Source organism: Fringilla coelebs (genome assembly GCF_963513975.1).
Source record: "Fringilla coelebs genome assembly, chromosome: 10".
NCBI lineage: Eukaryota > Metazoa > Chordata > Aves > Passeriformes > Fringillidae > Fringilla > Fringilla coelebs.
The window spans coordinates 19,951,151-19,964,358 of record NC_140036.1 but is presented as its reverse complement, the minus strand read 5'-3'; the positions used below and the strand labels follow the sequence as shown (position 1 = coordinate 19,964,358).

Genomic DNA, 13,208 nt, shown 5'->3' with positions numbered 1-13,208 from the left:
CACGCATAATATTTTCATATCTTCCTATCCACTAAATATGCTTTAATTTTATTCATCTTGCAAGTTCCTGCTGCTGGGGCAGAATGGAGGATGGGTGGCTGTGCCTGCCTTGTCAGGAAAAGCAGACTGCACTTGAGGCATGTCCCTGCAAGGCAGGCTCAGGAGCAGCATGCCCCCAAAGCAAAACTGAGTCTGTGTAACAAAGAGGAGCCTTTCACATTCATCTAGCCTGGGCTTAAAGTGTTCATATTTAAAAAAAAAATGAAATTTGTGTGCCAGCAGACATGCTTTATGTTGCTAGTAGGCAGCTTGGATGTTTGAGGAAGAAAGTTGTGTTGAACCCTGAGTTTAACTCCCTGAGAAAACAGCTGTGACATACCAAAAAAACCCAACCTGTGATGAATCCCCCCAAACTCCACTTGATTTCATTTCCTTATTTGCATTGTAAAACAGCTAAACTGGTAATGTATATTTATAATTTATATAGAGGAACATATTGTGTGCATTTAATCCAGGTATTTTTTTATGTCGCAATCTTTTGGAAAGTGTTGTGGATCCATCTGATGTTCCTGAAAATTGGGTTTTATAGTCAAATTAGGTTCATAGATAGGTAGAATTGCAGGAATACATAGTTCCTGAAGGAATAGTTTGTAAAATTCTAGAAGAGATAAGAACTTACAACATCATTTGGAAATGTCACATGATACTGACTCATCTTTAATACCAGCATTTTTTTAAAGTTTGTGATTTTTTCCTTTTATCTTTTGGCATCTACACACTGTCAGAGAAGTAAAAGCAGGGACAGCAGTTATTTCCTTCCTTCAAAGATGTTTATGCCTTTAAGTAAAAGACCTTGAAATAATGTTACTTTGGTATAATCCTATTTTAAATATTCCATTTTGTTTTGCAGTATGCTTAGAATCTTGGAATGGTTTGAGTTGGAAGGGACCTTAAAGCTTTTCTTTGAGTTTTGCCATGGGCAGAGACACCTTCCATTGTCCCAGGCTGCTCCAAGCCCTGTCCAACCTATCCTTGGGCACTTCCAGGGATGGGGCAGCCACAGCTCTGGGCACCCTGTGCCAGGGCCTCCCCACCCTCATAGAGAACAAATAAGTACAACTCTACAATTATTGTTACATTTTATATTAATACTTATTTTTAAAGTAATTGGAAGTTCATCTTTTTTGATTTTTTTTTTTTTTGTTTTCTGAACAACACCTTTCCCACAGCTGAGTGCATTGTTAGTCATTATTTTTTCTTTTTAAAATAGAAAGAAAATCATTGTGGGATGAATTAGCATTCAAACTCCAACATCTTTTCTTAGACTTGATAATTGTATAAATGTTACATCAGTTATTGTGTATTGTATGTGTATTATGTATAAATGCTGTTTGAGAAGTTGTCATAGGTGCTTTAACCACTTCAGTATGGGAATGGAATCAATCATGCTGCTTTAGTTTTTCACTTCATGAGAAAATTGTTGTCTTTACTCTTAGCTAAATTATTCTTGCATTTAATAATTCAGTAGTCAGTCTGATGCATTTTTCACCTGGGAAAAGGGGCCAAAGCTTGTCTTTATTTTCCATGTATATTCAGTGTTGTGCTCGGGGGAATGGTATACCCAAAAATAAGACTATAAATAAGAAATCAGTAGCCTTTTCTGTCTTGCTGCTTTATGTGGGTTTGATATATGCTCCTGCAGCATTATTACTTGCTCTGTTCAAATCAATGCTCTGAGCTTTCCTTTACATGATTGATTTCTTCCAGATTAGCCCACGAAGTACGTGATTTAATAAACACCACTGCTACCTGTTTGCCAGCACACAGATGTCTGCAGTGGTAGACAGAGACTGTAAAATTTCTAAAACTGCTTCAGTCAGTCATAAGATTTGGATGGTATCACTTTATTTAAGTAGGAAAAAGAAAACAGATTTGGTCTGCTAGTTGAAAGCAAACTAAAATTCCTTGCAAGAAACAGAAATAAGACAGAAATTATTTAAAATGAAGGCAGATTCTGCAGGAGATTATGATATAAAGGAAAGTTGCTTGCTAGGGTATTGCCCTCTTTAAATGCCACTTTCCTACTTCACATAAGAAGCATTTTTCCCTTGCTTTTTTGTTCTTCAAAATTGTGGTATCAGATTGTGAAATATCAGCAACAACATTATAACTGCTGATGTCACTTCCTAAAATACCTATGGACATGTATTTGTTTTACCATTTAGTGAAAGTTTTACCAGAAATGGGCTGTCAGGGAAGAATTTAAATGTTCTGCAGTGCTGTCCTGGGGTTCAGTAGGTGAGGTGTCCAATACCTGCTTTTTATTAGGATGTTATTTCAGTGCCGCAGTTGATTATCTGTAGCAGCTCACAGGGTGCTCGTGTTCTGGGCAGTATCTCTTGCAAGAGTTCCATAAGGACATGGAAGGATTTTGTGTGCCATTTGGATATTTAGAACCATGTTTTTTACAGTTGCTTCTGGCTGGATTATATGGACCTAGTTTAGGTACAGTCTTGGACAGGTTTTAGTTTGCCCTAACAGTTTCAATTTTTGTCTTTCCATAATGCCTCTCTGATATCTCTGAGACCAGTGTTTTTTAGTGCTTTCCTGACAGTTTTTGTGTATAATTGCTAACAGATAATGTAATGGCCTTTGAGCATTGATGGCCTGAGGAACTGGGAAGCTTCTTCATAAAAAGTTACTGTGTAATTTTAACACAACTGTCCAGACATAGTATTTTTTATCTTCAAGTTCACTCTTAGTTTTTTGTTTCTCCTGATAATGGCCTGACTTAACATTATTCCTCCCTATATTTTCTCTCTATATATAAGGCAGATTTTTTTTCCTTCATGCCTTCTGTGATATTGTGCTCTGTGGAGGTGAATCTCCATAGCTTCACAGCACAGCTGTGCTCAGATGTGGGCTGCAGTCTGATACACACCACATTCCCTCCGTCTCTGTACCCAAACCAGTCTGTGGCCAGGTCATTTCTTCTGTGCTTTCTGAGAAATGTTGTGAGGTTCTATTAATCTTTCTCCAGGAAACTTGTATTTCTGATATTACCCTGCTTTCATCCACTTTCCTGGGAGATGGTTTTCCTTTTCAATTCCTGTACTATTGTTTTTAATATTACTGAGGCTTGTTGTCTTTTCTCGCTACTTTCTATTGTAAAATTAAAATGCTACTTTTGGCACAGAAACTATCATATTGCTTTTGAAAGATAGATATTATTCTTGCTCCCCCAACACCTTGGGAAGAATTGCACAATATGATTCTGTTCAGTCCACATTTTTATCAACATGGTCACCATCACCTGCAGCCATCATTCCATTTTAAAGCACAGCCTTACAGGTATTTTTTCCCGTTTTGCAATATCAATATATGAAGAAGATGAATGAAAGTTTCTTGCATGTTTTTGTCAGTGTGTTTTTATAGCTCCCACGAACAGTGATGGACTTGGCAGCCTGGAGACTGAAATCCTCTGTTTAATCACAGCTAGGTGTAGTTCAGCAGAAAGATGTATTTCTATACACAGCCCCTGTAGCATGTCTAAGCCTCGAGCTGGGGAACTGACCTTCTGTAAGCAGAAAAAAGCTCTCAGGCCTCTCAGCCCCTGCCTTATCTGTGAACTGTTGAAAAAGAAGTATTCATGCCATTGAGTTTTTGTGACAGGTGCTGACATCTAGTCTGGAGTGGACTGAGAGATCTCTTTAGGGAATTTCTTTCCCTGAGTTCCTGAGAGAAAGCAGTATTCTACCCAGCCTGGAAATTGTACATTTGTGTGCATCAAGTTGTCACATAACACTTCTAAAGGCAGTGGGTTTTCAGGCCAGCTTGCATTTAGCCCTAGGCTTGATCTTCTGATCATTAATGTCTGTGATTCTTTATTTGAGTTGTGAAAACTCTCAAAATCCAATAGCTGAGACCAGAGAACTAAGTAAAACTGTAAACTTTATTCCCATGTTTAGTGTATTGAGATATTTCATTTGAAAACAAAGCAAAAAGGTCCTCAAGAGAATCCTGCAGCATTCTAGGCCCAGAGAAGACACACTGCACAGAATTGTTGTGTGTGGTCATAAATTGTATTCTCTGAACATTTTGTAATGTATAGAAAGGCAATAGTCCTGGTCGTATTCCTTTTCATAAATATGTGCTTATTTCCCTGAAAATCCAATGTAATGAAAAAAACCTGCTATTCCAGAAGAAGTGCTGGCTATTAAATCTGCTGGAAATAATTTGACTGGGTTTGGGTCTTTTTGTATTTTTCAGCTAACAGGACAAGTGACTTTGCAAATTGCCACTGCTCCAGTTTTGCCGTTTAATGCCCTCGACATCGCGTTAGAAGTTCAGAACAGTCTGAAAGGTAATTTTCATTAGAGGAATATTGTTCTCCATTATTACAGGGGGGAAAATGCATCATCTAATCCCTGATACATATTTTCAATATTTGAATAATAGCCAGTGATTTTACTAGTTAAACAGGGCCATTATGCAATGCTGAATAAAACAGTGTTGGTGCTAAAGAAAGCCACAAAGTTTTTAGAATTCTTCTGATGTGACTTTGTCAATTAGGCAGTACAGGTTACATGTAGTGTCCTAAGACCTTTGAAAACTATTTCTGTTTATAGGTTTATGAAAACTCTCAAGTTGATCTGTTAAATAGAGAAGTCATTTCTATAAAATTACACCCAAACTTCCCATATCCTTCAGCAGATTGTGAGATCATATCTCAAGTGTAAAGACTTTTTGCAATCTTCAGGTGCTACCCCTGCATTTCATTCACTCCCTCCACTATAAAGCACCACTTTTCTGTAACACATACCCATAGAAGTACGATACCTTTTCTTTAATCTTTGCCATCCATCATTGTGAAGATGTAGGAGTCAGGAGGCAAGTATTGGTGTGGAGCCAGTGAGCATCTAAAAAGACAAGTAATTTTAGCTCTGTTGTGCCACATAAACATTGGTTTAGTTCAGCCTAAACACAGCAGGGGATGATCATCAAATGAAGTGTGGCTCAGCTGGTATTCCTTCAACTGAACATGAGATATCTTCTATTGTTTCGCCTTTTTCTTTATTTTGAGTAACAGGAAACGTTGATTTAAACTGACTTTTTTTTCCTCTAACTTCAGTTAGATCATTTATCTCTACCACTTCAGGGGAGAGAAAATTATTTCCTAGGCTGTAGGGCCAGCAGGGTAAATTTCCTCCCAGCTGTTCACTTTGGAGTTTTGTTTAATGATTTTTCTCATGGCTTTCATGTCTTGTCTGTCTCTGACTTGTATAAAAGAATAGTTTATGTTCATTTTGGAAAACATTAAGACAATGGTCCTTTTTCAGTTACTTAAATGAGAAGTTGTACTTTTTTTTATGTGGCTCATGGGTTTATTCATTCTTCAAAAGATTTTATGCTGAATAAACTTTCCAGTTCAAAGTTGGAATGTCTTAGTAAGCTGTTTCCTTCTCCAACTCACTGCAAACTGTAAATGCAGAAAAGATGAAGGTAAATCTGAATCTGCATGACATGTAAAATATTTGTTCATTAGGCTTAATTTTGTGCCTCTGGGATCTGGTTCAGCCAATTCCTTGAACACAGATTTTATTACCCGTTGGACTTTCTCACATGCTTGAAGTTAAATTTTGTGTAAATATTTGAGTCACTGTTTTTGCAGTCTCCTGGATGTACTCACAAAAGGTTGTGTATACCTAGATCCTTGTTAATGCTGCCTTTATTTACATGTCTAAAGGATTTAACTCTGTAATGTGGTGGGTGTCCGTGCAATTAGCTCTGCTAAATTCCATGGGATATTACTCAGCACCTCACAGACCATTTCTTACACCCAGGATAGTGTGGATGGCAAGTCATGTCATCCCCAACATGTTCATAGGGCTGATGTTCTTCAGAAAGATGGGGAAGAGGCTGTTAAGTGACATGTGTTCTCTCCCCTTGCACACACCAGAACTCTTAGAAACAAGCCACTGCCTTTGGGTTTATCTGAAAGAAAGGGTTGGGGCTGGAGAGATTTGTTTTTCTGCCTCTGCTGATGGTCTGATGTTTAACAGGGTCATAAATGATGGGAGATGGGGGTTCCAACACTGAAATCCAGGTCAGGCTGTTGCCTGCCTATTCCTAGATGTGATATTTTAAACAAATTAATAAATAAGTGACTGCTTAGAATATTCTCATTAGCTACACCTTGCAGCTGCGTGGGATTTGTGCCTTCCATACATTTAAAGTCAAGACCCATTTTAACTTGAATCAAATACATTAATATCTTGCTAGGCCTTGTATTCTATGAAAATCCAATTAATCTTTTGAGGTAGGGTGCAGACAAGATGTCAAATCTGGTGTGTGAGTGGTACAAACAGTGCTTTTAAGCATTCCTTAGTAGTGCTTTGTATGTTTATGCAAGTAAAAATGTACAATCATTTGTACAGAAGTGTTTTGTATGTATACAGGCATTTTTATCCAGAACATATTTGTGTTTACTGCTGCAAGCTCTTAGCATTATGCTCCTTGTAGCCTGTCTTTAAAATCTGGTGTATGTTACAGCAAGTTTCAGGTGTTGATGATGGAGGTTCTCCAGTACCTCATTAGGATTAAAAGCATTCCTGTACTTTTGTCCCAGCAATAACAAGTTCAGCCACCCAGTTTACAAAATTAAAGTCATCCAGGTTGGTGTTGTGCCCCACTTGGGTGCTGTTGAAGCTGATGTCATTTATTGCTGCCACTCACTTGGACTCATGTAAACCTTTCAAAATTGGTGTCTGTGCTCCAGCCCTGAATTGTGCCTGAGCAGCACCATGCAGGAGAGGTGAGATCCCCACTTGTGGCTGTCAGCACAGGCTGCTGGAGCAAATTGTAGCCATCTCTGATAGCCACTGGCTGAGAGGGAGAGCCTTATGAAGACAAATTGAGGCTGGATGAGATTTTCTGGTTTTCCAGAAGTGCAAGAGCTGTGATTTAAAGCTCTTTGGCTGACTCGGTGTCAGCTGTGTGTGTGGCTCCTTATCAGTTAGGCCCTTTCTTCTCCCAGAATGGATGTTTTACAGATGTTCCTGCAGCTGAAGTATTGGGGTGATGATAGTAGGCAGCACTAGCAGAAGTTTAAAATAATCTGGTTTACAATAAGTCATTCCCAGGGAAGTCTGCGTGACTTCCTACAGCCCTGTCTCTACCCATACATTTCAAAACATCAGGCTAAACTCTCTGTCCTTAGAAAAATCAATAGAGAAACCTATCTCTCTCATTTTCTTGATGGCTGCATGCTCATTGCCTAAAGCTATGTGCTGCTCTTCAGCTTGCCATCATTTTACCTACTTGACTGTATTTCCCTGATCATTTTGGGTGCTTTTCAGAATTACTCTCTCCTCCTGTCTGTAATGTTTAGAAAATTTCACTCTTTACTGTTCCTACCCTTTATTCACGACTGCAGCAGAGGTGAAAAATGCAACAAATCTGTATATAAGAGAGACATATCTCTCTTGTCATGAAACACTGGCATCTTGTCTTCAGTATCCATTCAAGGTTATTATGTATTAGTACCTTTTTTCAGCTTTTAAAAGACAGTCATGGAGAAAGGCATTTTCCATGGACAAACATGTAGTTCTGAAGGGCAAGGATGAGCATCTATTCTGTGTTAGGCAGCCTTAAGTTTCAGCAGCTCTGTACAAAGTCATTGGTAACTTCACAGAATCATAGAATAGATGGGTTGGAAGGGACCTTTTAAAGGTCACCTAGTTCAGTGCAGTGGGCAGGGAGATCTTTCAGTAGATCAAGATGTTCAGAGCCTCATCCAGCCTGGAACTGAATATGTTCAGGATGGGGCATCCACCACCTTCCTGGGCAATCCAGTGTTCCACCATCCCACCTAGTCTAAATCTAATCTTTTGGTTTGAAGCCCTTACCCCTTGTCCTATTTCAGAAGTTTGTCCCAAAGTTTCTTATAAATCCCCTTTCAGCGTTAAAAGAGCACAGTGAAGTCTCCCTGGAGCCTGCCCTTCTCCAGGCTCCTGTATTGACATGCACACAGTAAATATCACAACATTCCTCTTTAACAGAATTTCTATGAAAAAAGGCTTGGAGCAACACCAGATGAGTTTACTTGGGCTATAGCAGTCATGGTAGCAAAATTGAAGGTGATGGCAACATATCCTTTGCACTGTGGATGTCTGTGGATTTGTGGTTCTGCTCCTTTAGGGTGCTTCCTACAAAGCTTTCCCATTCAGATTTCTACTGACAGGTCTGCTTATCCTATTTTACAGAGCATGAAAAGTTTTCCTAGTGAATACAGCAGTACATGATAGCTGATTCAGAATTTGCAAGCTAATCAAAACCTGAAGCAATTTCCTTTCTCTCTTACATGCAAACACATGTTCACATATATGGTAAACAAGCATCATGCCTTAAAATGCTGATTTTTCTGTGCTCCCTTTCCTATAAGTACTCATAGACAAGTTCTTTCATAACAGAGGGCACAAACAGAATTTAAAACTGTTCAACCTCTAGCTGTGCTTTTCATAAGAGCAATCAGTTACAGAGGGAAAGGCTATTGTATTCAGTGTCTGTAAAAATATCTGTTTGGTGTCACTTGTTTCTGAATAGGACCCAGTTGCATTTAGCAAATGCAATGAAATTCAACAGTGTAATTCCCTGATCAAGAGTGCACATGCTCTTGAGTCACTTTACTGTGTTTGCAATTTTATTTTGGTAGCAACTAAACAACTAGCTTGGATGATTCATCATGATTCACATTGGAGATAAAAGGACAAAGAATACAAAATAAAATAATGTGGCATTGTTTCCTCTTAAACGAGGTAACACTTGTGCTTGATTTTCTCTATAAAAGTATCACAAGGTGCTTAAGACATTATTAGTTAATGCAGGGTTTTCTTGTAGAATCATTTGCCCTTCCATTCCCACCTTCTCAGCCTGAGAAAAGCATAAATCAGTTTCCCTTGGTGGTGCAGTTCAGTGTTTGGTGATGCCTGTTCTGTGTTGGCTGAGGTAACACTGCCCATCCTTGCAGGTTTTGTGCTGAAGCATTAAAAAAGGGCCTGGGTGTGTGTTTTCTAACAAGTGCTGGTTTAGAGTGTAAAACAGAGAGTTGGTTGAAGGGCTGTGGAGAACAGGTGGGAGCATTTACAGGATTTTTGTGTTTAAAAGGATGGTCTGGTTAGCTTCATTTCCAAATATAGAAAGATGGATTTTTCCCTTTATCTCACTTTCCCTACTGAAAAGGCAAAGCTGACATTTGCAATTGTTTATATAAGATTCAGAATAATAAGTTTTATGTTACTTGGATTACTAAGTGCTTTGCTGAAACCAAAGGATTCTTTCTAACAGGATAAATTTAAATATTTCCATATGGACACAAGTCCCAGGGTAGGGTGTGCATGGTGCCTGAGTTACATACATGGGAATGGGAAGTTCTTTGGCTGCACAGGATGTTTGCCAGAGATTTGGAAATTAGGGATAATGATATTTTGCAAATATCTTAAATGTGGCAAGCTTATATGCTTGAAGAATATTTTTATGAGACATCAACCTAGCTTGATCAGAATTTCAATTACTTCAGACTCAGGGAGTTACCAACCCTTTATATCAAGATGCCAGCACACCTGTTATCCATTCTGCTTAGGGAAAGGTGGATTGGTCAAGTGTCATTAGCAGAGGAACCGTGTCCCAAACCAGGGCAGACATAAACCATCTTCTCTCACTCCAGTTCTCCCAGGGAGCTTCTGTTCAGTGTTGAATTTCATCTCGATATCTCAGGAAATCTGACAGTTTCTCTCACACCAGCTTCTTGTCTCTCTCTGTATTCTGGATCATTTCGTGTTTTGCTAGATTGGAATGTGCTAGTCAGCTGAGTGACAGGAGTATATGGGATCTATGAACTCCTTTTCCTTTGCTGGAATATATCCAAAAGCAAGTCTCTTTTTCCATATCAGAGGGAGAATGTTATATTCAGGCATTTCCTTGGATTTCTTAGTTATACCCGTTTGCTTTTTCATCCTTATTATGTGCTCACCTTTCAGACTCCAACCATGAATAATTTGAGAAATGGGTTGGTCTTTGTCCTGGTTTTAACTAGAGTAGAGTTAATTTTCTTCCTAGTAGCTGGTACTGTGTTGTGCATTTAGGATGAGATGAAGGTTGGTAACTCACTGATGTTTCAGTTGTTATTCAGTAGTGCTTACCCTGAGGACTTTGCAGTTTCCCATGTTTTCCCAGAGAGGAGTTGCAGGAAGCTGGGAGGGAGCATGGCCAGGACAGCTGGCCTGAAATGGCCAAAGGGGTATTTCATACCAGAGAGCATCATGCCCAGTTTAAACTGTGGTGGCCAACGAGGGTGATTGCTGCTGGGGCCAGGCTGAACATGGTCAGCCCCATAGAATTGCTCACCACTTGTCTGTCTTGGGTTTAATGTCTCTCTTTAGGTTTTCTCCCTTTTTGAAGCTATATTATTACTATTGTTGTTATGATCATCATCATTATATATCAGTTATTAAACTGTTCTAATTTCAGCCTATTGGTTTAAACGTTTTGATTCTTCTCCCCATTCCATCAGGGAAGCCAGTGGGTGTGAGTGAGCAGCTGCAGGGTAATTACTTGCCAGCTGAGGTTAAACCATGTCAGTGTTCCCCAATTACTATTTGTGATTTTTCCATGTGTATCTTAGACAAGGAAGTTGAAAAGTCATTGAACTTGAGTCCTGAACCACTTTCTTGGCTTAATTATCTCAGTCACTAAGGTACAGAACTCCCTGAGGTTTGCATATTCAGGTAGAGGTGAGGCAGCTCCTAGAGCTGCATGGTTTATGTAGATTAAGGCATTATTTGAAAGATCTAAGCACAGTTGGATTTCTTGTCAGTAGGTGAAGTGAATCTTGGCCTTAAAGATAATTTCTGCATCCTGGAAATGTTTGTGCTGACTGATACTGCTTTTGACTTTCTATGAGGCTCATGCTCTGCTTTCTCACTCCATGTGCTTGTAAAGATGAAGGCAGTCCATGCACACCCTGGGAAAGGAGCCACACTCTTCACCTGCACTGCAGGTGGGAGGAGGTTGTACATTCACAGTGCTCCAATTCACATTTCTCTTTCTGGACTATGGATACTGAAATATTGAAACTGTGGTGTGCTCCTAGGTGATGCAGGCTTTATTCTTTTGCTGTCTGAGTGGGGTTCCTAACAAAGCAATAGTTAACACTCCAAGTTAAAAAGTTTTGAAAATATTGACTGGATTAGAATATGCATTAGGATATCAATTAAAGTTGGCTCATTGGCATATGACTTAAGTGATTAAGAGGAGCAATTTCACGTAACCCTCTACAATTGCTGTTAACCTCTAAGTTTCTAAAATGTTGAATCAAATTCAATTAAACAGTGCATATTAAAATATTCTATAGAGCAGTCATTATGGAATCCAAGCACAAGCTTTCAAACTCAAGAGCAACAGCATGAAATGGCATTGAATACATTCAGTCTCAGAAGGAAATGTTGTAGCTCTTGATTTATAACCATTGCTTCCTGCATGCCTGTTTTCCCAATGCTAGATTTTAAGCTGTACCCCAAAAACCATTCCTCACAGCTTATTAGATCTTAAAGCATCAGAGCCCAAATTGATCTTTGAAGAGCAGATCAGAGGTTACACGGAATGATCTATGGCTTCCCTTGACCCGTTGCGTGCTGCTCGCAGGGGAAGAAGAGGCTCAGGTTTTAATTGGACTATTAATTTTGACTTGGAAGCAAGAGTAATAAGCGGTCTGTGAATCACTGGTGACTGTCTCGCTGTCCCTGCTCCCAGGTGATGAAGCAGGCATCCCCCAGCTGCTGGCAGCGGCATCACGTCTGAGGGACACGGCAGAGCTGTTCCAGTCGGACGAGATGCGCCCGGCCAATGACCCCCAGGAGCGAGCTCCTGTCAGAGTCAGGATGCTCAATGATGTGCTGCAAGGCTTGGAGAAAAGCTTCCTGCTCCAGCAAGCTCCTCCAGGACTTTACAGGTACGGTACACGGTGTTCCACACGTTCTGCAGCTGAGCTGAAATGGTGTTCACCCCTGCTCGGTTCGCAGAACTGTCTTTACAAAGAGAACGTCAGTGAGTACCCAAAATTAAAACTATTTTTTTCCTATCACGTCCTTTCTGCAGAAAACATTAATTCACTACGATGCAAGGGGTCATTAGAATGCAGCAGTGTAGCACTTCTGTCATGACATTGCTGCTAACGAGACGTATGGTGTGATGGCAGCCCAGGCAGCGTGGCAGAAACGTGTGTCAGATGGTACAGGAAGCTTTCAGAAGAAGAAAATATTATGAAGTCTAATGCTGCTTGACAAGCTCCACCTATATTTTATTTAAAACTTTGTACAGTTCATTGAAGATTCAGAATTATACAAGATAGTCTGTAGCATTATTTAACATATTTAATTATATAGCAGCATTCTTGGATGTGTTTCAGCGAGTTAAAGGCAGCAGATTCCAGTTAATGAGGAGGCCTGAGTCAGTTACTGTTCATAACATCTTGTCTCTGCTTGGAATTATTCTCTGATATGTATTCAGCTGCACTACCCAGGTTGGTTTTAAGATGTCGTAGTCATCCCATCTTTTACTTTCTAAGAAAGAAGTCTGCAGGTCTCTGTCTCTCACCAGAACCAACTAAAGTAGCAAAAGTGTACTTTGATTTCAGTTGATGGGAAAAATTATCCAGTGTCTCATGCAAGTGAATGTGTAAAAGTGGACATCAAACAGACAAGTGGTAGAGGTGGGGAAGGAAAGCAGAAAGCTCCAGCCTCAGGAGGGATTCTTCCAGTTATTAGCGATGGTATAAAACAAATGCAGTCATCTTTTAACAGAAGCAAAGGGGGAAAAAAAGCAAGGTAGTTATGGGGAACTCAAAAGTGTCAGTGAATAAAAGCCCTACAGCTGTAATAAAGAAAATAGAATAATTACATTTGGGGAGAGGCTAATTTACTTCCTTCCTGCTGTGACTGGATTTATAACATAAAGAAATAAGCCAAAATGGGATTAGATAAAGTCTAATATTCCAGGTTTAGCAGTGCTGTCTGTCTTGTCTGAACTGGTATGGTGTTGCAAAGGAGCCAAAAACCTGTTTAATAATAATGTAATATGTATGTGTTGCATTGCAACAGCAACATTCAACATTGTTGAATCTGGCCCAGTTCTTTATTTGTAAAAATAAATTA

General features: G+C 39.5%; 1 protein-coding gene across 1 annotated transcript in view; it reads left to right on the top strand.

The window, feature by feature from the left end:
- The window catches only part of NAALADL2 (N-acetylated alpha-linked acidic dipeptidase like 2), a gene marked incomplete at its 5' end in the record, with an annotated part of 294,310 nt that overhangs the window by 267,375 nt on the left and 13,727 nt on the right, over nucleotides 1–13,208 (top strand). The window contains 2 exons of the mRNA XM_084212314.1: nucleotides 4,270–4,363; nucleotides 11,809–12,007. Of these exons, the coding sequence (XP_084068440.1) occupies nucleotides 4,270–4,363; nucleotides 11,809–12,007 (293 nt within the window). The remainder of the gene's footprint in view (nucleotides 1–4,269; nucleotides 4,364–11,808; nucleotides 12,008–13,208) is intronic.